Source organism: Saccopteryx bilineata, chromosome 1 (assembly GCF_036850765.1).
Source record: "Saccopteryx bilineata isolate mSacBil1 chromosome 1, mSacBil1_pri_phased_curated, whole genome shotgun sequence".
Lineage (NCBI taxonomy): Eukaryota > Metazoa > Chordata > Mammalia > Chiroptera > Emballonuridae > Saccopteryx > Saccopteryx bilineata.
Window position 1 is genome coordinate 57473627 of NC_089490.1, and position 25706 is coordinate 57499332.

Below are 25706 nucleotides of genomic sequence, written 5' to 3' on the forward strand. Positions count from 1 at the left end.
TTTTAGCTATAGTCATCATTACATCCCTAGAACTTATAACTGAAGTCTGTATCTATACTTTTGACCACTTTCCTCAAATTCTCCAAGAACTGTGCTTTAATCATTGTTATTTTCACAATGGCTGGTGCAGAACTGATATCGGTAACTAGAAATAGTTGTTCAAAGCTCAGATAAATGCATGTAAGGAGAGATTGAAGGAGCAGCATGAGACTGGTGAAGAGCATGCACTTTGGAGTCAAAGTCCTGGGTGAAATCTTGGCTCTATTATCTGCTGGTATTGTGACCTTGGGGGAATTGCTCTTAAACCTCAGTTTTCCAATTTCAGAATGGGGCAAATAGAATCTATGTCAAGGTAAACTCTTGTCAATTTATATTCAACTCTAGCTACATAAAACTCAGCCCTATCTAAATATCTATGAGCTTGAAAGAAATTTTGGGATGAAAAGGAAAAATTGAGGGACAATGAAGCTGTGTTCTTATAGATTAATTTATTAATCAAAAAATACTTATAAATGTCCACTGGGTGCAAGGCACTCTGCTAAGGCCTGTGGAGAAACTAAATATAAAGCTGGCCGCTGGAGGAAAAGGAGGAACCTATCACAGAGTTGAATTCTAGAATGACAGGTGTCATAAAGAAAGGTATCAGATTTTAGAGTAAACGTTTACTTGTAGCTGGAGCAGTGAGGAAGGCTTCCTGGAAGAAGAGTTCTTTGAGATGGACCTTGAAGGAAAGGTAGGAAGTTGCTGCTGGCATCAGGAGAAGGAGGAAGGCAATGGGTGCAGCCACGGGAAGGCAGAGATACCTAGCAGAGAAGTGGAGCTCCGCCATCCTATTGATGAGGCTCCTCCCACTGGGAGTTGCAGGTTCAGCCTCAGAAGCTGACAAGTAGTGGCCTTTGCCACACAGCACCGTGTGCCTGCCTCCAGAGCCACTGGCGCTCTGCCTGAAAGAGGGCGTCTGACTCTGCCAGTTAAGGCAGAGACTGGCCTTCCAAGAGCAGCAGTTCTGTAGCTCTGCTCTCTTTCTCCTTTTTAAAAATAAAATCCCCATCACCCATCCTCCTCCCCTTTGGCAAACATCAACTTATTCTCCATATCTGTTTCTGTTTTTTTATTCATTTATTTTTTATTTTATTTTATTTTAGATTTCACATTTATAAATGACATCCTATGCTATTTGTCTTTCTCTGACTTATTTCAGTTAGCATAATACCATCTAGGTACACCCATGTTGTCACAATGGTAAGATTTTATTATTTTCATTCATTCATTAATTCTGTCACTCTGCTTTCTGTCCAGCTCACCACGCTTTGCCCACATGTGGTACAGGCTCTACTCCATGAGGGATGAATCACATTCAGAACAGTTGAACAGGAATGTGCAACTGGAATCAATGCGGAGAATTAGCAAAGGACTAATGAGTCTCATCACAGACGGTCCAATTATGTCATCTGGGATTAAACTGCCTGTGAATGAGGCTGAGTGTATGCACACAGCCATACAGACGGTTTGCAAACTATTTCATTTTTACATGTAATAATCACACAAGCTTTTAAAAAATATCAGTGAATCTGATGTCATTTCCAGGAATCCTTTTCTGGCTCCGGAAGGCTGAGTTAATCACACCCTGGGCAGCCCACGTGGGTACTGAGATGCTGCGTGTCCTCCACTGCAGAATGGTCAAATTAAGCTCAGGTTCTGGGGCAGCAGGCTTCCTGAGCTTGAAGGCAAGCTCCTCGATTTACTAATGTGAGACCTTGGGCCTTCGTTTAACCTCTCTATACTACAGCTTGCTCGTCTGTGAAATGGAAATGGTAATAATACTGGCTGATATGGTGGCTGTGAGTAGTAAAAGAAGTGAGCCATACAATAAGGAACAACTCAGGGTGTGGAGCACGCTCTCCCCAGACACCAGTGTGACTTGCATGCTCATCTTCAGATCTTTACTCAGAAGCCCTCTTTACTGGGAGGCAACCCGATTTCAAACTGCACCTGCACCATCAACATTCTCTACCCCCTTCCTGAGTGATTTTTCTCTACAGCTAGAGCCCTTTCACACACTATTTAATTATTTGTTATGTTTATTTCCTGTCTCTTTACTAGAATATAGGCTCCAGCAGGCTGTATCCTAGCACGTAGGTCAGTGTCCTGCATGGAATATGGACTTAATAAATAGTTACTGGAAGTGAGGAGCGAGCCACATCTACTAAATTGAATCTACTCCTGGCCCACTCCTATCCTATTTGGGCCTTGTTTGGGGGGACATTTGACTGTCGTTGGCACCTGTATGTACCAGGAAGCAGGAGAACTAAAATTGAGGTAGTAATTTAAGGACCACATGATGGAGGACCCTCCCCTTACTGAACTTGAACTCACTGCTAGGAATTTTTCATAAATCTTACTCATGCTGTCCTACTCCCTCTAGGTCAACTCTGATATACAAAGTTGGCCCGAGGGACCCGCTGCGGAGGGTGTGTGCAGTGCCGGGACTCAGCCAGTTCGCACAGGTTTGGCAGAACCGATAGCTAATTTTTTGTTGAGTTTCGGGAACTGGTTGGTAAAATGACACTTGTAATCTGGCTTCTAAAGTGGGCTCCTGGGCCGCCGCCCAATATGGAAATCACAAATTTATATTCCTTACTCTTTTTTAATGTTCATCTGCTCAACAGTGTATTCTAAGTGCCTGTGGTAATGTTTATTCTGTCCATAGGTGAAAAAAATTGCAAGTGAGGATGCCAACCAATATCTTAAATGACAGTGTTATTGTTTTTTGTCAGGTATTTAATATTTTTTCATTAATATTTTAAAACTCTTATAACAATCTAGTTCTCTGTATCTCCTGTATTATTCTTATTTAAGTATTAAGTGCATGAAATAATAAACTACCTTTCGATATACCGTTTTGTTTTATTTTTATACTTAAAATAGTCATTAGGGCAGAGAACTGGTTGTTAAATTATTTGAATCTCCGTGTGTGTGTGTGTGTGTGTGTGTGTGTGTGGTTGTGCGTGTGTTTAAAGAATATTCTCAGATTTCTGTTCCGTTCTTCCAGGCAGGTCTTACCCTGACTGTGAGTGAGGGCTGCTGTAGCAGGAAAGGTTTCTGCCAAGCTCACCTCTTCTTGGCCTTGGCATCCTCCGGGTGGGGAGGCGGCCCTTGCACCCCGCACCGCCTCTGGTCGGGAGCGCGCGTCCCCTCCCGGCCCCCTCCCCGTGCAGTGCACCATAGCTGGGAGCGATCCGCCCAGCCCTGGGCAGCCGGAGGAGGCGGCGGCGGCTCCGGCAGCTCACGCACCTCCACCTCCGAGCAGCTGCGCCCGCCCGAGCGCCAAGCGGTAACCTTGGGAGGGAGGGGGCTTCCCGGACGAGCCTCCTGCTGCGTGGTAGGGGGGTGCTTGAGGCTCTGACAAAGGCGGTTGGCTTGATTGGGTCTGGGGTGGGTTTTAGTTTGGGGTTTGGGGGGCTGGGATGGGAGTGGGATGCGGAGAACTGGGGTTTGAGGGTGTCCAAGGGAAGTGGGGGGCCCGAGTTTAAAACCTTCCAGATGGCCCTCTGATGTGAGTTTCCCGCGGAAGGGCTTTAGAAAAGTCTGGAAGCGGCGGCGCCGCCAGGGGCTTGGGTGGGTTTCCTCCTCTCTGCTTAGGAGGGCTGGGTCACACCTCCCGATGGTGAGAAAACTTTCTGCGCTCTGCGTCTCTGTCACCAGTGTGTCTGTCTTGCTCTGAGAGGCCTTTTGGGCGTGGGGTCCCTGTGGGCTCAACCGAAATGCTCTGTCCGCTGGCCGGGGTGCGCGCCCCTGCAGCTGGCGGGGTTCTCAGAATGAACCCTGCTTGACAGTGAATTCATTTTGTTTGCACAGGGACCATGCCCACAAGTCATTTTATTGATTAAACGGAAATATCGGATTCCTTTTTCTCTCTGTTCCATCTTTTCTGCGTAATTAATTACAGAAGATAGTCGCCTCACTAGAAACTTGTTCTGAGGCTTTGTGGGTTCCGCAGCAAAGAGAACACGAGGAATCCGACAGTAGCCTGGGTTTAATCTGATGGCAACATAACACTGCAGTGTTCTGGAAGCAAAGATAGCTTGAGGGAGAGAGAGTGCCTGTGCTGCTCCGGGGAAGAGAAGGGAGCCCCGTAAATAGTCTCACCAAACCTCCAAAGGTAAGTGGTAGTATTTCCAGTTTACACGTGAAGAATATCAGGTTGAGATTTTAACTAAGTTTTCCACCGAGTTCCCCAGTTAATAATGGGGTCCGGAAACTAGGACTGTGAGGCTAACGTCCCTTAGGTCCACCACATGGGTCGCATTTTGACCTGAGCCTACAAGGATAAGTCCAGAAAACAAGAGGCCACCATGAGCTGAGATGCCCACAACAGAGTTTTGTTCTGATCAGCAAGATCATTCAGTGTTTATGGGAGAGGAGGGGATAGTAACAGGTGACAGGAGAAAGAGGAGCTCCCAGTCCGTTTCTTTTCAAAATGGCAAGGCCAGCCCAAACCCTGAAGAGGGCTGGTTTGTTCAAGGCCCAAATAACAAGCATCCTAGAGTGCGAAAGCTTCACAGTAACCTTTGAGCAGGCTTCAGAGATGAGAGCAGAGCCAGACTTTTCAAAGGAGGGAAACATGAAATGTTGGCAGCTTCCAGAGTAAATTCTTAAAGATAGCCCAGGATCACCTCCGAAAGAATTTACAAAGACAATTTATGCCAAACTAACTTCTTTCTCTTTTCCAGCAACCTACTGGTCTGTAGATTGGGTCACGCCATATCCATTATTTTTCAGATGTGAGTTATAGCCCATTAGGATAATGACATCAGTGTAGAGAGTTGCACCAGCATTTTTTAAAATATGAAATCATTAGAAGGGAAGAGAAAACATCAGAATGCATTGTATGTGTGCAAGGCTAAGTATGGTTTTGTGAAGTGTGTGTGTGTGAATTCCTTTATTATTATTTCTTTTTAACAAATGGCCCCAGGGGTAGGGGTTTATGGGAAGGGGCAGAAAAGGAAGTGAGGCCCCAGCGCCATAACCCCTCCCTGTGAGTGTTGTTTTGCACTGTTTATCCTGCTACCTCTGCGTGGGTATCCATACCTATCCCTGGCTGCCCCCCTCCACCTTTCCAGGCTAACCCCACTCTGCTCACAGCGGGGCTCCCCTTCTTTTATTATACGTTGCAAATGGTATCATCAGCCCATTCTGGAAAACATAGCCCTTCTCCTCCCCATTTATCTAGGTTCTGAGATGCGGAGTTTATTTTGCCAATCAGAATTTATCTCTAATTTCTTTATTTTTGACCTTTTAATATGCTCATGTCATAGCAACTTAGCTATTTTCTATCTAACACAAAGTCCCCTTTAGTCCTCATACCTAGTGGCTGTTGTTATTGATATTTCACAGAGGCTTCCAAAGGAAAGGACCTACCAATAATTCAGTCACTGACCCCCCTCCATCATAGACAATCTAAAGTGTGTCCTGCCTTCGCGGAGGCATTTGACAAAGTCTTATACTGTCTTTAAAGATACGATGGGGGAGGAGTGGACATACTAAAGGCTCTATACTTCTCCCTGCATCTCCTGGATATCACGCATCAAGAGAAAGACATGGAGGGGACATTTATCAGAGTTGTAGCAACTACAAATCTAAGAGGGTAATCTATGAGACTAATTTTATATCTAGACAAGAGATACAAATACTATAATGTTGAGCTCACAGTAGTGCTGAAGGTCTAGTTCTGAATTTAGGTCCAAAGAGTTCATTGGAGTTGGGGGACTGGGTGAAAAAGGTGGAGGGATTAAGAGTTAAAGAAATGCATAAACATGGACAACATTATGATGATTGCCAGAGGGAAAGGGGGTGGGGGAGTTGGAAGGGGGCAAAGTAGGACAAATGGTGGCAGTAAGTGACTTGATTTTGAGTGGTGAACGCACGATACTCTATGCAAATGATATGTTGTAGAGTTGTACATTGGAAACTGCATGGCGGCCCTGGCCGGTTGGCTCAGTGGTAGAGCATCGGCCTGGCATGCGGAAGTTCTGGGTTCGATTCCCAGCCAGGGCACACAGGAGAAGGGCCCATCTGCTTCTCCACCCCTTCCCTTCTCCTTCCTCTCTCTCTCTCTCTTCCCCTCCCGCAGCTGAGGCTTCATTGGAGCAAAGGTTGGCCCGGGCGCTGGGGATGGCTCCATGGCCTCTGCCCCAGGTGCTAGAGTGGCTCTGGTCGCAACAGAGCGATGCCCTGGATGGGCAGAGCATTGCCCCCTGGTGGGCGTGCCAGGTGGATCCCGGTTGGGTTCATGCGGGAGTCTGTCTGACTGCCTCCCCGTTTCCAGCTTCAGAAAAATACAAAAGAAAAAAGAAAAAAAAGAGAAACCGCATGGCTTCATTGACCAGTGTCACCTCAACAGATGCAATAAAACAACTGAAAATAAAGGAAGGAGTGTCCCTCATGAGCATTGCTTCATGTGAGAGGAAAACCCTGGGGCTTTGAATGGTCCACCAAGTTCATTTATTTTATTTTTATCTATTTATTTTATGTTTTAGTGAGAGGAGGAGACAGACTCCTATATGCAACCCGACTGGGACTCACCTGGCAAGCCCACTAGGGGTAATGCTCTGCCCATCTGGGGCCCTTGCTCTATTGCAATTGGAGCCATTCTCGTGCCTGAGGCAGAGGCTATGGAGCCATCCTCAGCACCCGGGCCAACTCTCTCTAATCCAGCCTTGGCTGCAGGAGGGGAGGAGAAGAGAGAGAGAGAGAAACGAGACGGGGGTGGAGAAGCAAATGGGCAGTTCTCCTGTGTGCCCTGACTGGAAATCGAACCTGGGACATCCACGTGCCAGGCTCATGCTCTACCACTGAATCAACTGGTCAGGGCCTTATTTTATTTTTTTAAATCATTCTTTATTTTTCAATTACAGTTGACATACAATATTATATTAGTTTAATGTGTACACCCCAGTGATTAGACATTATATAACTTACTAAGTGATCATCCCAATAAATCTCATATCTATCTGACCTCATACATAGTTATTAGAATATTATTGACTGTATTCTCTATGCTATACTTTACATCCCATGACTATTCTGTAACTACCAATTTGTACTTCTTAATCCCTTCACTGTTCTCACCCATCCCCCTATCCACCTCCCATCTGGCAACCCTCAAAATGTTCTCTGTATCTATGAGTCTGTTTCTGTTCTGCTTGTATGTTTATTTTGATTTGTACATTCAATTGTTGCTAGGTAGGTATTTATTGCCAGTTTATTGTTTATATTTTTTATCTTTTTTTTTCCTCCTTCTTAATGAAGACCTTTTAACGTTTCATTTCGCACTGGTTTGGAGGTAATGAACTCCTTTAGCTTTTTCTTCTCTGGGAAGCTCTTTATATGTCCTTCAATACTAAATGGTAGGTTTTCTGGGTAGAGTAATCCTGATTGTAGGTCCTTGCTTTTCATCACTTGGAATATTTCTTGCCAGTCCCTTTTGGCCTACAACGTATCTGTTGAGAAATGAGCTGACAGTCTTGTGGGAGCTCTAGTAACAAACTCCTTTTCTCTTGCTGTTTTTAAGATTCTCTCTTTGCCTTTAACATTTTACATTTTACATTTTTCATTATGATATGATTTGGTGTGGGCTTCTCTGAGTTCATCTTGTTTGGGACTCTTGCCCTTCCTGAACTTGTATGTCTATTTCTTTCATCTTGTTAAGGAAAGTTTTCTGTCATTGTTTTTTCAAATAGGTTTTCAGTTTCTTGCTCTCCCTGTTCTCCTTCTGGCACCCCTGTGATGTGAATGTTGGTAAGCTTTCAGCTGTTCCAGAGGCTCTTTACACTATTTAACTTTTTTGAATTCTTTTTTTTTTTCTGTTCTGATTAGGTATTTTTTGCTTCCTTATATTCCAAATTGCTGATTTGATTCTCAGTTTCATCTACTCTACTGTTGATTTCTTGTAAATTATTCTTCATTTCAATTAGTGTATCCTTTGACTGGTTCTTTTTTATAGTTTCTATATCTTTTTTCATGCTGAAGTTCTCACTAAGTTCCTTGAGCATCCTTATAACCATTGTTTTGTACTCTGTATCTGGTAGTTTGCTTGTCTCCATTTCACTTAGTTCTTTCTTTCTTTATTTTATTTTTTTAGATTTCTCCTCTTCTTTCATTTGAGACCTGTTCCTTTGTCTCTACAGTTGGGCTGCTTCCCTAGGCTACCAAGTTCTGAATGAACTACACATAACATGAAGTAGCTACTCCATAGAAAATGGCAGTTGCACTGATAAGGACAGGCCTTTTAATAAACATTTATATGGAGTTTATTATGTGCCAGTCACAGTTATGAGTGTTACACAGTTTTATGTCGATCCTTGTAACAACCCCATCAGTAGGGAGTATAATGATCACCATTACCATTTATCAGATGAGAAGACCAAAGCACAGAAGGACTGAGTAATTTGCACAAGATCACATAACCTGCAAGTAGTAGAGCAAGGATCAGAACATTAGAACCTGCGCCCTTAGCCACTATCATCTACCCCCGCCCAGCAGCATTTGGATTAAAGGAGCCCAGGCCCACTTTACCTAGTGTCCTATTCTGGGTGGCCCCTTTATAGAGGATAGGGACCAACTTCAGACTATCCAGAAGACGGTGTCCTGGGTGATGAGAATCTGAATGCCCGGCCACATGAGGCACAGGGAGCATTTAACTTAGTAAGAAGGAACCTTGTCCAGTTATGGGGCCAGTCCTCAGACAAGCGAGGCAGAGGGATTAGGTTTGTTCTCAGAAGCTGAGCAAACCAATGCTGAATGATCTGTCAGGACAGGAGAGAGGATTCCAAACTGGGTAAGGATTTTATGTTGAATTTTATGTCTCTGAATGCCCCTTTCAATGCTCAAATTCCTCAATTTTATTGCATATATGAGAAAAGTGAACTTGAACAATAATTGGAAATTAACAAGCTATTCTAATCATTTATATGTACGTGTAAAAAATAGGGTACTAAATCGAAGTTTTTATTGAGATAATTATTCAAGTTAATGTGAAATTTAAAAGGAAAGTGTTCTATCACCAAGTACAAATTTCAGTACTTTCTATAACTCATGAAAACTTTAAGAACTTTCTATAACTCATGAAAACCATTGGTCACTTCAAGAATATGAGAGTTGAAAGAGAAGACTTTGTCCAAAGGAATCTTTTTCTTCAAAGGGATCTTTTGTCACTTCCTTTATTCCAAACATAGTGTGGGGGCTATTGTTGCACCACTGGTTGAGTTGTACATGTGTTTCCTACTCTGTGGGCTCATGTGGTAGCCTGGGCAGCAGGATCACTTGCTTTTCCAGGGTCTGTCAGGACGAAGAATGCCTGAGGATGTATTGAGGACCTGATGGGGCCATATGGGAGAGAAGGTTAGCTGGGGCCACTCTAAGTTCAGCCAGAGAGTAAGGGCACCCCAGCAGCTAAGAGTTCCCAGAAATCTAGAGGTTAAGGTAGGAGTGACCAGTCAGTTGTAGGAAAATAAATATCACTAAGCAGCCATAAATAGTGTGAAGACAGATAATACAGTCTTATCCTCTTGCTTTGATTCTGGAGGGGTGATAAGCTGATCAGTAGTTGGGTATAAGGTGGAAAAAGAGAAAATAGTCCAGCTGTCCCCCAGTCCCTACAGGAGGCCAGCATGCAGCAGGACCTTGCTGGCACTGGGTAGGAGATTTAGTGTTATAATGAAGTTGGAGTTGCTTTTATTTACACACTGTACATTTTACTTCTTTTGGAACTTTGAAGTAGTAGCTTGAGTAGAGAGTCATGGGATCTGCTCTAGTGTTGGTCTGAGGGCAGGGAGGATGGATCCAAGAATGCATTTTAAGGGGCAGTGGAAGAGAAAAATAAAGTTATTGATCCCACAAGTTGTGTCAGCTCAGAGAGTATGGATTATATGTGCTTCAGTTGAAACAGGGAAGAGTACAGTGCGCTTCCTTGCTGTTACATGTATTTCAGACAGTGGAAGATTTAGAGATAAGAGCCTTTAGAGTGCAAAGGAGTCGGGCTTCAGAAGCCTGGCTCATCAGATAAAAACACAGTAAGTACTTGAAATAAAATACTCCGTAAAATTACCAAGGTTCTCAAGTAGACGTTAGTCTGTTCATGGTTGAAAACAACTTCCTCACGCAGTTATCATAGTCCCCAAAGTCACGACTTAATCTTCAAACGTTCACATAGCAAGCAGTTGGAAAAATACTTTTTTTTTTTTCTTAGGGAGTCCAGGCTTATGAGACATGTTCAAGGTTTTATTATATATTTTGGAGACCAACTTTTAGACAGAATGATCATGTTATTTTTGGCTTATTTCAAGGTACAAAGTGATTTTTTCTTCCTTGACTGGAGTGTGAGAGACGCTTAGCCCTGTTGGAAAGAGGGGAACGTATGCATTTTTGCTTTTTCCTTCCTTACAAATGTGATTCTTTAATCCATGATGGTGTTGCTAACACGTGAAGTGAAAAAAGCAGAAACTGAGAATCTATTGTAGGAGAGACTAAAATTTAAAATTCTGGATTTTAAAGTCTGGGTTTAATTGTTGCTTGTATTTGTGTTCCCAAGATCTACGCAATTTTTTTGCCTGACTAGAGAAGAACACAAGTACATTTCATAACCCTTCAAGTGAAAATAATTTATAAGCTTCAAATAGTTCTCCTCGAAGATGCATTTGTTTTCTGCCTGCCTGTCCTTGGTAAGAGCAAGAATGACAGTTGGAGGCAAAGGCAGGACATGCTAAGGGGGCAGCTTCCTGGGGGTTCACTCTGAAGTTGCCCAGTTGATGAAGAAAGAAAAATTAGAAGATGGGTGAGGATATGTAGTTGTCAACATAACCTGTCTTTCTACAAGCCTTTGTGTAGATTTTCCTGAAAAATGTAATTCTATCTAGTATAAGAAATAAAAAAGAGGAAAGAAACAATTTAAGATGAAGATCTGGAAACTATCATGTAACCCTATACATATTCTTATCAGAGCTTCTTTTAAACTTCCAACAATTTACCTCAGTAAGAAAGGAGATAATTACACCCATATTTCTGGGAGTTCGAAGCAGAGGTCAAGGCTTCCAGAAGCAAGTGCATGTTTATCTTAAATATTCATTTTCAATGTACTCTGTAACATAGCTGTATTTATTTAATATAAAAAACAATCCTCCAACTCTTCTCTTCAAATGGATGCTCCAGGAGAACATGCAGGATATGCCTGAGGCTTGGGTTTATTGCCATCCTCTGTCCCAGGCAAGCAGACGGGGGACCTCGTGTCTGTCCTGCACTTTATAAGGCCCTCTCTGGCGCCCTTGTGGCCAGACCCTTCAGCACAAGTGAGGAGCCCCGGGGTGCCTGGAGCCAGACCGCCTTTGCTGTCTACAAGCTCTGGTTTTCTTGTGATCAGGGCCTGTAATGAGGTAGCAGCTGGGGGCGGGGGGCAGGTGGAGAAACTGGAAAAGGCACATCCTTAGTTTGAGAATCCCAGACTTGGGAGGATAAGCTGATCGTCAGAAAGTCTAGCTCTCCTGCCGCTTTGTCTACAGCTCTTAAACCACTGCTTTGGTTTAAATTTCCTTTTCTGTGGAACAGAGATGGAAATACCCCATTTCTGTCCTTTTTGCTTGGTTGTCAGAAGAATGATCCTACTCCGGGCTGTAAAGAACAGTGTGTGCTGCTTGGAGACAGATGCCGTGAGCAATAACTACAAGGTAGGCTGTGTGCCAGATCATCCTCTAAGCATTCAAGAAACTGCTGGTCTCACTCTCCTGAGTCTTGTTGTGCCAAGTGCTTCAAAAATACTACACTAATTAAAATGGAAAGGGTGGTTGTTTCCCAGTACCATTAAAATGCTAATTAACCTGGCCATGAGATTTTATAATAAAGTTGCTGTGTGAATCTGGCTAAGGCTTCAGCGAGAAGCAAAGTCAGATCCTTAGGAAGCCTGATTTAGACTCTCTTCCTATTAAAATGATTCAAATAACCCCTGTGATAGAATGTCAGAGAAGGTCGAGAGTCCTCACGGGCTGAGATAGTTGGACAGGACTCCATGGGGGGAAGTGGTGAGCCCCTCCCTCAAAGGTAGGCAGGGATCTGGAGAGGACAGAGATGGCAGTCCAGGCCAGCAGGTGGAACAGAGTGAGCAAGGGCTCAGAGAACCTTCTTTGAGGGCCTTCCCAAATGTCTATGCCATAATGAGCCCTCCCTTTCTTTTTGGTTTATAATTGAATTCATTGTGGTATAGGCTCCGGTATGAAACTCAGTAAGTGCATTGTGTGCCCATTGACCCAAGCAAAGCCTCTTTCATCCCCATTCCCCACCCCTTCCCGCCCTCTGCCGACCTCCACCTACCCCCACCCTCTTTCCCTCTGGCTATCACCACAGTTGTCTGTGTCTACGTGTTATACATGTATATGTTTTCTAAAATCTCTTCACCTTCTACCATCCAGTCCCCACTACCCCCCTCTGACAGCCATCAGTCTGTTCCATGTAGCCATGTCGCTGTTGCCATCCCTTTCTTGAGACTTGTTTGGAGGTTCTACCAGGGGAGCGCAGCTACTCATATACCCTTGACCGAAGAGTGGTCCTCTCCTCTATCGAGGAAGGTCGTCCTCTTTGACCAAGCACAGCGTCAGGAGGGATGTACGTGGAGCAGTGAGGGAGGAAGGGGACACCCACCTAGCCAGGCACATCAGTAGAATCAACCCTGGCGATCAATGGGGTGACAGATGTCACAACCAGATCGCCCTCACATCCGCCCTTTCTTAATGAGCCTTTTGCACCTATTGAATGTCTGTGTCATCAGGCTTTTGTGTGGCTCCTTAACGTCGTGTGTGTGTGTGTGTGTGTGTGTGTGTGTGTGTGAACGTATGTATTTGAGAAGGTAAAATTCAAGCGGGAAGAGGATGCTTCAAAAGACAAACCTGAAATCTTTGGGGTTACAGGCATTTACTTTTCAACCTCCACTAAACTGACTTACACTTATTTTAGCATGTTCAAAACTAATGCTCTTTCTCCTTGAAGGACATGCTGATGAGAATGCATTCGATGTATTTGTTGAAGATGGCATATACTGGGATAGAGTAATGGTATTTTGAAAATGGTTTGCTTTCCAAAAACCTATCTGTTGTTTAGTTGAGTTATTGGTATAAAGTAAGTCATTTTTAATGGACTTTTTAGGACAGTTTACATAATTACCTCATCAAAAAGAATAGTTACTTTAAAAATTAATTCCAGCAGCAGTGTTAGTTTCCCAGGGATGCCATAACAAAATACCAAAGACTGAGTGATTTCAGCAATTGAACTTTATTTTCTTCTTGCTCTGCCAACTGGCAGTCCAAGACCAGGTGTCAGCCAAGTTGGTGTCCCTGAGGACCAAGGTTAGGGTCTGTACCACGGTCTCTCCTTGGCTTCTGGATGGCCGTCCTCTTGCTGTCTCCTCTCATGGTTGTCCTGCTGTGCACAGTGCCCCTGATTTCTCTCTCTAGGTCCTCATGCCTCTTCCTCCAAGGACAGCAGCCCGAGTAGATTAAGACCCACATTAATAGCTTCATTTTAACTTAATCACCTCTTCACAGATCCTGTTTCCAAAGACAGTCATATTCGGAGGTATGGAGATCAGGACTTCAACATATGAATTTGGGGTTCACAATATTTATATTGCACTACACGCACACATACACACAAACACAATTTTTACACATGCCATGGAGTTTGTGTACAAATGGAAAGCAACTTGGTATTTTATTAAGTTACAGAATGATAGATCTGGAAGGGAATTTCACTAAGTCTCTTTTAGACCTTTGCTTTCAGGAGTGAATGTGCAAGCTATTGCAGGGAGCTGTCATGTAGACGCAGTGGACAGAGGCGATGGAATGCAGACCCCCATGGCGGCGGCACCTGCTTGCTGTGAAAACACTGATGCAGACTGCCAGCTCTCCTTTCTTGCAGAGGGAAGACCACCTTTATGGTGAGGCAGTCTCACAATACTTTGAGGGGACTTGAAATGGCTTTCTGCCTACAAAAAAATAATCATTAGTGATAGTTGTTTAAAAAAGGTTTTTTTTCTTACTTGGAAAAATAAAAATATGAAAATGTCAGCAACCCTATTTTATTTATTATTTTTTTCCCTGTGGTATTTAGGATATGTTATTAAAGCTGGGGACAAGGAAGGGCTTAGGATCGAAGAAGCAACAGGAGAGTCTAGAAGCTGCTTTTGCTCACTGGGAAGTCAGAGAAAAGGTGGCCTTGAAGACAGGTTCATGGGGTTAGCCTGGGTCAAGGTGCCCCTGCCCACTGCTCCCGGGTTGCAAGTCTGGTGAGGATCCTTTGAGTCTGGGAGATGCATGCCTGGGGGTGGGGGGAGAAGAGGAGGAACGGCAAGGTGTGGCAGTGCTCCTGGGAGGGAGAGAGCACCGCAACCCTGTTTTCTGGCTCCATGAACCTAGCTGGGTTCCAGAGGACTGTCCCCAGGGACTGGGGCCAGTTTTACGAGAGGAAGGTGCTTCCTTTTTGTCAACAGGAAGCAACTGACTAAGTGTGACCCATGAGAAGGCGCTGGAAGCTTGGGAATGATGACTTGCAATGGACTTCTGCTGAAATGACGTGGACCAGTGACAGGGACGACAGACGGGAAGCTATCACTGTATTTCCAGGACTAGTCAGGGAAAGGGGACTGTGGCCAGCACAGCACAAGTGCTGTCCCTGATCTGGATAAGGGTGACTCCTCACAGCCTCAGCACAGTGTTCCTTTGTCACAGAAAGGAGTTGTCACAAGAACTTTCGAAGTGAACAAAGCTGGATCCTCGAAGGTTGGCCATGGTGGGAGGGCCACACAGGAGGCCTGTCTGGATGTCCGAGCGCCATCTTTTCTCCTCTGGGGTTGTCCTTTGGAGGAGATCTCAGTTAACCTCCTTCCATGTACATAAGTCAAAAAATACTGATGTTTTATTTTACTATTTAAAAAATATTTTTAGAACTTTTAAAATATGCATAACACAAAATTTACCTTTTATAAGTGTATAACTTAGTGGCATTAAGTACAGTCACTTTGTTGTGCAACCATCTCCAGAATTTTTTCATCATCTCAAACTGAAACTCTGTGCCATTGAATAGTAATTCCCCACATCCCCTCAGCCTAGCCTTTGATGATCACCATTTTACTTTCTGCTTCTATGAATTTGAATTGTCCAGGTACATCATTGCAGTGGAAGCATGTAATATTTGTCCTTGTGGGTCTGGCTTATTTCACTTAGCCTAATGGTTTGAGAGTTCATCCATGTTGTATCACATGTCCAAATTTTCTTTCTTTTTAAGGCTAAAGAATATTGCATGTACATACTATATATTATGCATCCATTCACTTGCCAGAGTACCTTTATATTGCTTCCACCTTTTGGCTATTATGAATAATGCTGCTTTGGAGATAGATGGTTGCACAAATATCTGTTGGAGTGCCTCCTTCCAATTTTGGGGGGTATACATACCCCCCAATTCAGGCGTCCCCAAACTATGGCCCGCGGGCCGCAATGCAGCTCCCTGAGGCCATTTATCCAGCCCCCACTGCACTTCTGGAAGGGGCACCTCTTTCATTGGTGGTCAGTGACAGGACCACTGTATTTGGCAGCCCTCCAATGGTCTGAGCGACAGTGAACTGGCCCCCTGTGTAAAAAGTTTGGAGACCCCTGCCCCAATTGATGGATCACCGGTATTCTGTTTAAATTTTTGAGTAACCACTATACTTTCATAGCAGCTGTCTCATTTTACATTCCCACCAGCAACACATAAATGCTCCAGTTTCTTATATCCTTGCTAACACTTATTGTTTTCTGTTTATTATTATTATTATTATTATTTTATTTTAAGTAAGAGCCATCCTAATGCGTGTGAAGTGGTATCTCACTATGAAGCATTGCTTTCTGGCAGTTGATCATTCACTTGACTCTAGTACTTTTAAACCTATTTTTACTGAAGGCTCAAAAATAAAGCAAAAATAAATGGACAGTATTGGGAGTCCAGAAAAATAGAGTGGTTGACTTGAGATTCCACTGGTGTCCTCAACGTGCCTAGAATTTTTTGAAGTCCAGACCAAGAAAAAGAAAGGCCCAGAAAAAGGCAGGAGTTAATTAACCCAATGACATTTCTGTGGTGGGGACCCCAACCACACCATGGGAATGGCCTCCCTTTGTGGCTTCCACAGGACGTCTGTGTTGGGATACAAGACAAACAGCATGGCGCCCTGGCACACATGTCGTGAGTGGGGCAGAGCAGAGTCCTGTTGTATACAGCTCCTTTGCCCTGTATCCATTCACCAGCTACTTTTTCTGATCTTAAATTTTGTTTCTCAGATTATGTAAAAATATGCTCTGGTCTGCTTGGCTATTTTATTCCTTATTGTAATTCAACAAACTGATGACTTGGTTGTAAATTGTTCTGTTATGCTTAGTCAGTGTGATTCAGTTCACAAGGACTATCTCACCCCAGCAGAGCACAAAAACCCAGCTTCCAATATCTGCAGAGCTGGGGCCGCGCTGTGCTCACTGAGGGCAGCGCGCCTGCCACCGCCCCACGTGCCTCAGAGTCATGCCCCATCAATTCTCGGGAAGTCCTTTCTAGATGGAGATTTCACAGCTTTTTTTTCTGGGTGTTATCCCTGTGTGAGCAACTGAGTTCTCTGGTAGAATGGGAGAATCTGCTCTCAGTTTCATGATTGAGAAAGAGCTTGAAAGAAGAGAATTTTGTGGCTTCTCCACATTATAAGAAATGAATTCAATAAGTATTTATTGCATGTCTGCTGTGAGCCAGGCCTTGTGTAGGTTGCTGGAAATACTGCAGTGAGTGGGCAGGGAGGTCCTGCCCTGATGGTGCTTATGGAATAGAGACCGGAGGAGGGGAGGCCGCTATCAGATCCGTCTGCGCCATCCTATCACCACCTGTAGAATGATGCAGTCAGTGCAAAGACTGTTAGTGTCTCCGTACGTCTCCAGAGGACTCAAGGACCGTCATTGTGTCCCAGCACCAAGTAGTCCATGCGATACGCATTTGCTGGACTGAACAGGAAGTAGGACAGAGCCAGAAACACTAATTAAAAAATTTCTTTCTAGCCTGTCTAATAACGATATAGGTGCCCAAGGCATTACTGAAGGAGGTAGATTTAGGAGTCTAAAGCCCTCATTCTCTTTGTGTACCAGCTGGTGGAGAAAGGACACCCATTTGTTGAGTGTCTCTTTGATTCAGGCATTAGATTACTATCTCCAGGAAATATTAAGTCTTTTGTGTGCTTTTGGAAGTTGTCCTTCTATTGGCATTGATTTTGGTTTTCAGACAGATTAAAATCTCCAGGCTTGGAGTGGTCCTTGTCCCACGGTGTGCTCATAGAAACAAGTGGCTGCTGTGCTGTGAAGTGGGACTAGAGAAGACCATGCACGCAAAAGGTGTTGGGCAGCTGTCAATCACCATACTTTTAAGGTCTGCTGGGAGACTGAGTACCTTCTAGGAAATATCAAGGGACAGAATGAAAAACTTGGTAATGTGGAGAATTTTGGAAGATACGTTCACTTGCCAAAGGAGAAGGATCCCAGTATGTTAGTAGTCAGTGTCAGACTTTGAAAGTAAGATGCACACTCAAATCTAAAGATAGTAGTCAGGAGGAGGCAGAGACTCTAGGGCCCTGGCTGCATGTCCTGTTTAATGGGAGGAAATGAAAATGCACACACCCAGTGGAAGGAGTTGCTGACTTAAAATGGATTCACAGAAAAGGGATCTGTGGACTTGAGAACCGAAGGACAAGTGCAAGTAAGAAGTGGTGGCTTGCATGGAATCTATAAAACGGAGAAGCAAGCTGCAGAAGATCATGTCAGAATTCTTTAAGCACTCCTTGAGAGGAGACTGCAAAGACTCATTTTAGACAGCCAAGCATGGTGCTTTGCTGGGATATGTTGTCTGATCGAAATTCTTTAGGAATATTCAGTTGGCTCTGGTCTAACCATGAGCCCAACTTGTAGCCTTGCTGTCTGTCATTTGATCGCTGTGTGTTCCTATCCACCTGGCTGGAGGTAAGCCAGATGCACCATCAGTTCTGATTTGGGTGCCTGGTCACATCTCCATGCAATGAGGGAAGTAAACTTCAGAGCAGCAATTCTGAAGTTCCAACCTTGGGCTTTTCAGCCACTGGACTTCGGCCTGGTGGGTCTTTACATTTGGTTTCTTTATGTTTTTGAGAGAGAGATTGAGTGATTGGTTATGAGGGTGACTTCTCTGTGTGAGGGACCATTGTTCTAGGAATAGGAGGAAGAAAGACATAAGAACAGATAACAGACCTTTATGGCCCAGGCCAGAACAGAGGTTGGTGTCCTGGGTGACATGATTACTTTTGGATTTTGCGGATTACCGAGAAAAAACAAAAAAAGCAGAGAATCACACTGCAATTGGAAATTTTTATTTCAAATCTGAATGGGTCATTAGGTCTTCCTGTGCACAAGCTGGTCCCCATGGGCCTTTGATCTGTGGCATTGGCTGGCAGCTCCTGGAGTGCCTTTCTGGGTGCTCTTTATGGTTGTGCTGTTGTGTGTGTGTGTGAGTGAGTGTGCATGAGCACACTCGATTTTCGGGGTTTATAGGCATCTTTTGGATTTTTTTCTTAATGTGCTAGTCTGGGGCCTGAGTTGGCAGTCATGTAGAAAACTCACCTGCTGATGTTTACCCTTTAACATGGAAATAAAGGTTGTCCAATTCCAAGGTAACAGCCCCCTTGGTGTGTGTGCCCACCATGGCCCACCAAGGATATTGATGAAGAGCCTTTATTCACTCCACAGAAGGCTTCATGTCTCAAGACATCTGCCTAAACTCAGGGGATAGAATTGCTTGACCTGTGTTGGACAAACAAGTGTGTTAGGCTTGCTCACTTGTACTTTGCCCGACTGGTGCCTGGGCACAGGGCAGCACCATGTGTATATAGTCTGTGGAAGGCTGCAGGGGCTTGCCCTCAGGGAGGCAGGTTGCAAATTGCAGATTGCCTGCCACCATTGGAAGGGGCCATTGTTTGCTGGAGAAGAGCCCCCCCCACACACTGGCCTGTTTTGCTTGTGAGTCCTGAGAGAGAGAAAGAAGTGGTTTTCCCCTGCCTGCTTGGCTATTGCAAGACTCTATTAAATAGAATGGCCCGCCATTTTCCAGTCACACAGTTCCTTTACCATCTGCCTGAATCCAATGTGAACCTGAATGGCCATGCCACTGGCCTTACACCCTGCAATTAAGAAGCATACAGAGTGGCCAGGAGAGCTGTGGGAACCTGGATTGGAGGAGGAGAGATTGGGTAGTTGGAAGAAAGAATGAAAGTGTTGAGAACATAAATAAGGAGTAATATTTATACAGCTGTGTAAGGCATCTGGGGCCGGCTAATCACACACTTTTTTTTTCGGGTTTGAGATATGTTTACATTCCTCTCCCTCTAAAAGTTAGCCTAAGCTACCCCGTGTACAGGTAAGCTTCCTTTTCAGGTGTGGCTTTGAGATGAGGCTGTAACTTTTCGTTATTGTTAGTTTGGGTGCTTTCAGCTGCTTAAAAGAGCAATTAGTGTCTTATTGCCGCTCTGAGAAGCTTGGTTAGCATGTGTCCTCTTGAAGAAGTTATTTTTAATGATGCCGATATCATGAAGAATCCAACAGTAAGGAAACATGGGGGGGGGGTGTATGCAGGAACCGCAGAGGCACAGAAGGCCGCGGCTCCTCCAGGGGCTGCGTTTCCTGTTTGCTGAGCTCAGGAGAGAGCAGCCACCTGCTTGTCAGCTCCCCCACGAGGAAGCTGGGGCCAGACGGCCTTCCCTCATTGCCTGTTGTGATCCAGATTTTCCTCACTGTGGTGAGCATATCCGACTCACGGGGCTGCTGCCCCGACATGCTGGTAGTTTCCAAATGGCAAAACCATGACAGCATATATTTCTGCAAAGCTCAGAAAGTCAACCTTGGGTGTTGATAATGAATGCTGTCCAAGATACTGCTTTACCACAGCCTTCTGCTTGGGGCATGTCACTGTGCATTTGATAGCCCAAGCTAATTACTTTGAGTCTTGGATGAACAAATATTGCCTCGTGGACTTTTGCAAGGGTGCTAAGTGATTGCTTTAAAGGAGAGGCCAGAGGTTTTGTCCTCCCAACCTATCCTTGGGAGTCAAGAACTGAGAGGGAAAAGCCGTGGAAACAAAAGCTCTTCCTTTTTGTGTGAAGGCTACCAAAATGGTGGCTGCTGGGGAGAGGTCATGTAGCATTTTATTCTGCTCCTGGGGAGACCCTCTGATGCCGTTCACTCACTCTTTTCTCCTAGTACTTGTCAGGGCAAAGGACAGCCCTTCCACCTTCAGGGTCTTTGCACATGTGACTTTCATTACCCCTTGGTCTTCCTCCAACCCTAAATGGTTCACTTAGATGAACAAGAGTGGTGTAAGGAGGAAAAAAGAAGGAACGAAAAACCACTTTCTGTATGGTAGGTGAGTGGTTGATATTTCTTGTATCCGACTTTCACAGATATATTTCATTTGCTAGTCCCTGGCCAGCCCTTTGAGGGTGGTGGTAATGTTTCTTTCTGACCCGAGAGAGTAACAGGAAGACCACAGTTGGAGGCCAGCACTGTGCACAGATGTGGGAAACAGCATAGGCAGGGGAAGAGTTGCTTAGACAGAACATGGAAAACTCTCTCCCGGCTTATTTTCATTGTTTTATGTACTTTTTGGTATTTTTCTCTTACCTGTTTTGACACTAGATAAAACCTGGTGCATACCTCTGCTCTGCTAATTACATTGTCATGTTGATTTCCAATAAAAAGTGATATGCTCAAACCATATTTCATCTTATTTCCCTTAAACCAAAAGAGAGATTATTACCATACTTCTGAATGATGGAACAGCAGGAGTTCCACAATATACATGTTTCTCATTATAACTTTTTTTTTTTTTCTTCCATTTTTCTGAAGCTGGAAACAGGGAGAGACAGTCAGACAGACTCCCGCATGCACCCGACCGGGATCCACCCGGCACGCCCACCAGGGGGCGACGCTCTGCCCACCAGGGGGCAACGCTCTGCCCACCAGGGGGGGATGCTCTGCCCATCCTGGGGAGCCACTCTAGCGCCTGGGGCAGAGGCCACAGAGCCATCCCCAGCGCCCGGGCCATCTTTTGCTCCAATGGAGCCTTGGCTGCGGGAGGGGAAGAGAGAGACAGAGAGGAAGGCGCGGCGGAGGGGTGGAGAAGCAAATGGGCGCTTCTCCTATGTGCCCTGGCCGGGAATCGAACCCGGGTCCTCCGCACGCTAGGCCGACGCTCTACCGCTGAGCCAACCGGCCAGGGTCATTATAACTTTTAAGTCATCTAAACAAATGCCTTCTGAGTCATTTTTGTTATAATTTTATCCATTTGTCTAGAACACATAGACCGATTAACTACCTGGTAAATGTGGTAGAATTGGCTGGCAGGGAAGTTGATAATATTTGAAGAACAATCCTAGGCTTTTTTATCCCAGACTACCATTTCTTAGCTAATAATAATAGCAACCCTGGATACTATTTATTGATCTTAACCTGGGTCCTGGCCGTTCACATCTTATGCAAGATCACATTTAATCTTTGACAACAATTGCATGAAGTAGCTACTAATATCATCTTTATTTTCCTGATGGCAAAACTGAAGCTCAGATTATTTTTGTTTGTTTGTTTGTTTGTTTGTTTGTTGTGGCTCTAGAGGAGGGGGTTGGCAAACTCTATAAAAGCCCAGAAAGTCAATATTTTAGTCTTTGGGCCACAGTACCTCTATCACAAATACTCATCTCTGTTACTGTCATACTAGAGAAGCCATAAAAAAGTACAAAACCCAATGAAGGTGGCTGTGTTCTAATAAAACTCTATAAATATATATTTGAATTTCATATCTTTTATTTATGTCACAAAATATTACTATTCTTTTGATTTTTTTCAACCATTAAAAATGTAAAAATCATTCTTGAGTTGAAGTCTGTGAAAAACAGGTGGTGGGTGGGTTCAGTGAGCCTCAATGTGGATGGTGAACCTGTGCAGGGGAGGAACAGATGAGGATGGAGGGGGTGGCAGCGGCGGTGGGATTCAGCCGGTTTGCACCGGTTTGGCAGAACCCCTACCTAACTTTTTGTTGAGTTCAGGGAACGAGTTATTAAAATGGCACTTGATTTCCTGAGAAAATCAGCATTCTCTTCAAGGTGGGCGGCTGCCCAGATGCCAGTGTGGAAATCACAAATTTACATTTCTTACTCTTTGTTAAACATTCATCTGCGCAACAGCGTATTCTAAGCACCTGTAATAATGTTCATTCCATCCATAGGTGAAAAAAAATTGGAAGGGAGGGTGCCAATCAAGAAGCAATATGGAAATATCTTAAATAACAGTTTTATTGTTTTTTGTCAGATATTATTTAATATTTCTTCATTAATGTTTTAAAACTCTTAGAATCTAGTGTTGTGCACCTCTTTTATTCTTATTTAAGTATTAAATGCATGACATAATAAACCACCTTTTGGTATATTATTTTTATACTTAAAACAGTCATTAGGGCAGAGAACCGGTTGTTAGGTCATTTGAATCCCAGCACTGGGTGGAGGGAAGGGCACTCCTGCCAGAGGGAGCAGCGCGTGTGCAGGTGGCAGAGAGTATGGAGTCTCTGAGGAAACGCAGCCAGTGCCAGAACAGTCTGATAGTGGATGTGGCCCAACCAGAGGAGACATCGTGCCCAAGTCATGGCCTTGTAGGACATTTTAAGGATTTTGGATTTTGTCCTTAGATCAATGTGAAGGCATTAAAAGTATTAAGTAAAGAAATGACAAGGACATTTAAAAAAAAAAAAAAAAAAGATCATTGGCTGATGTGTAGAGGAAGGGTTGCAGTGGGTTAGTAAGAGTGAAGCATAAAGCCAGTTTTGAGAAGTGGGCCAGGTGAGTGAAGATGGTGGCAGTTAATGACTGTAGCGGAACCATTTCCCGACAACAACGTCTCCAGGCAGCTGGGCGATCGGTTCTGCAGATGAGGAAATGTGGCTGGGAAAGATGGGTGTCTCTCCTGGCCACTCTGCAAATGGCAGTGGAGCAGAGATGAAGACCCAGGTCCTGTCACTTCAAATCCGGTGACTTTTTCCTCGTAGGGTGTGAAATTCTTAACAGTCTCAAGCTGGAGTGATGTTTATCTCCATCGGCCATTTATCGCTGAACCCTACAACTGAAGAGCTACTCCTCTTTTTCTCTCTTAAAATTCTCCTAAATGGGGATAGTGCCTCTTAGGTTTGAGTGTACTCTCATTTCCTGAGGAAATTGATTTTGTTGAGATAACTAACCCCTTGTTCAAATAAGAGAAAAGCCAAAGATGATACTGTGGTGATGGTTTTATGTTATTTTCGTGCCGGCATTACAAAAGTAGCTGAAAACTTATTTAAAGGTTAGCTTTTCTTAAAATTGTATAGTTGGTGTTTTTTTTTTTTCCAAAATGAGAATTGGTACATTCTCTTCTACTTTTGGAGGAATAGTTCATCAGGCTGGGCACTCAGAGCCACATGCCGATTCTGAGGCAGGCACACATCTCTGGATCAGAGCACTGCCATTTTGAACAGTGTCCTGACGAGGGGTTTCTATGGGGCATGGGGAAGAAAGGAAGGGGGAAGGTGAGACTCCTGTCTTGAAGCAGAAGGGTGGTGATGGTTTTGCTTTAGCTTCTCTGGGGGCTGCGCCCTAGTGGTAGCGGGGGGGGGTATACCCACCTCTGGTAGGGTTGGGAGAAGGGGAACTTCAGGAAAATTTTGGTGGGTGGTAATTGCTCAATTAATCTTGGTTTGGGCTAGCATTTCATTAAAATTACTGTTATTTGTCACTTTCTATTTCTTCCCCATTATAAGGGAAGGTCTGTGATGTCCTGGTCTGTGTCTCAAGCGTCTTTTCCTATCCCAACTAGGTGTTTTATCACCAAAAAAAAAAAAAAAAAGGATTTATTCAGGCAAAAAGAAAGGGTCATCACTCAGGGCGTGCAGATGGGGCGAACCACATGTACACTCTGGCACGCAGACCAAGATGGAGAGGTATTTATAAGAAGGGGAAAGGAAGTTAAGGGAAGGGGCAGTTAGAACCACAGAGCTTTATTATAAACATAGAGTTCTTCCTGGAGAGTTCTCCCACGTAGGGTTCTTACGATTATGAAGAGTGGGAAAACTCCCCTAAGTCTTAGGTCCTCCATAGGCTCTCCTGACCTATGTTCACTTAGGGCTCCAGTTAGTCTTTATCTCTCACAGTGTACAGTGTCTTGCCCATAGTAGGTGCTCAGTACTGAATACTGGCTCTGTTGACTTGTCACCTTTGGCATGGCATTCATGCTGCACAGTGCAACCTCTTCTCTCAAAGAAGTAAGAATTTCCTAATCTAAAATCATCAGAAAGAAGACACATGGGATATCCTGAAAGCAAGACAAATCTTAGGAGAGGGCAAGAAGAGTCAGACTTCCATTGAGGATGTCCTTCCGTTTGCAACCTTTACAGTCCACTTCTCTTTTCTTTAGCCTATTTCATTAGACTTAGGTTGCATGTCTATTGCTGTAGGGTAGTTGCTGAATAGCTATTACTGACTTAATTCTCTTCTGATGCTGATTTTATTAATATGTATTCTCTGTAGGCGCCTTACATCCTTATGCAGGTGTAGGCAGTGAGGCTGAGGTTGGAAGTTCAGAGAAATTGGTGTGCTCTCTCTCCCTCCTCCCCTTCCTTCTTTCATCAGTTACTGAAAGTTGATTATGTGCCAGGCACTGGGTTAAGTTCTGGGGAACAACAACAAAAGAAAACATGGTATCTGATACCAAATATATTCCAATCTAGTGAGGAGATACAAGGAAAAAATGGTCACTTGGTATGACGTGTGGGCAGCCCATGAGGGTCCCTACCAAATGTGGTCAAGAGCAATTGGAGTACCTGAGCACTTGTGGATATATTAATAGGTTCTGCACTTTTCCTTCTCCATTTGTACAGGATGAAGATGTCTGCCCAGAGGCTAATTTCTAACAGAACATCTCAGCAGTCTGCATCCAATTCTGATTACACCTGGGAATATGAGTATTATGAAATTGGACCAGTTTCCTTTGAAGGACTGAAGGCTCATAAATGTAAGTCTTATATGGTTTTCATTATAAGCATAATATGTAATTGTTTTAACCTGTGAAATACCCAGTGATTGTATTTCCTGAACATTGTATCTTTTTACAGAACTCCATCCTCTATCCCTAAACCCCAGAACACCCTCCCCCCCAAATATGAACTGATTATTCAGGGATGATGTTACAGGGAAGCCTTGATGATTCTCAGTGACAGGAACTTGAAAGATTCCCTTAGTGGGGAAACATGAATCAATGTCATTCTTAAATTGAGATATTTTGTTAAAGCATTAACAATTCGACCTCTTTCAAACTGTGTGTACATTTAGACTATCAAAAATGTGACAAAGGTAGAATCTGGAACAATTAATTGAAGAATCTTCTTTTGTAACACCTGGTCAGCAATATCTTTCTGTTCCATTGGTTTTCTGGAGCTGGGAAAGCCATCTGTGTGTTCATGATGATAAACAAGAATGGCTGGCCATCATTCTTAACTCTGTGTTACCTGAATCATGTGTCATGTTATTGGGGTGATTAATGATCCAGCACATAGCAAGGAAATAT

At 44.0% G+C, this 25706-nt stretch overlaps 1 protein-coding gene across 3 annotated transcripts in view; it reads left to right on the plus strand.

Annotated features, from left to right (window-relative positions):
• The first annotated feature begins 3189 nt into the window (after positions 1-3189).
• Positions 3190-25706, plus strand: part of MRAP2 (melanocortin 2 receptor accessory protein 2) — a 59707-nt gene continuing 37190 nt past the window's right edge. The window contains exons 1-2 of one of the 3 annotated variants that reach the window (XM_066254211.1): positions 3190-3334; positions 25021-25154. In XM_066254211.1, the coding sequence (XP_066110308.1) occupies positions 25022-25154 (133 nt within the window). In that variant the 5' untranslated portion in view covers positions 3190-3334; position 25021. Of the gene's footprint in view, positions 3383-19458; positions 19489-25020; positions 25155-25706 lie in introns of those variants that run through there. The other 2 variants (XM_066254212.1, XM_066254213.1) reach the window with 2 other exon arrangements.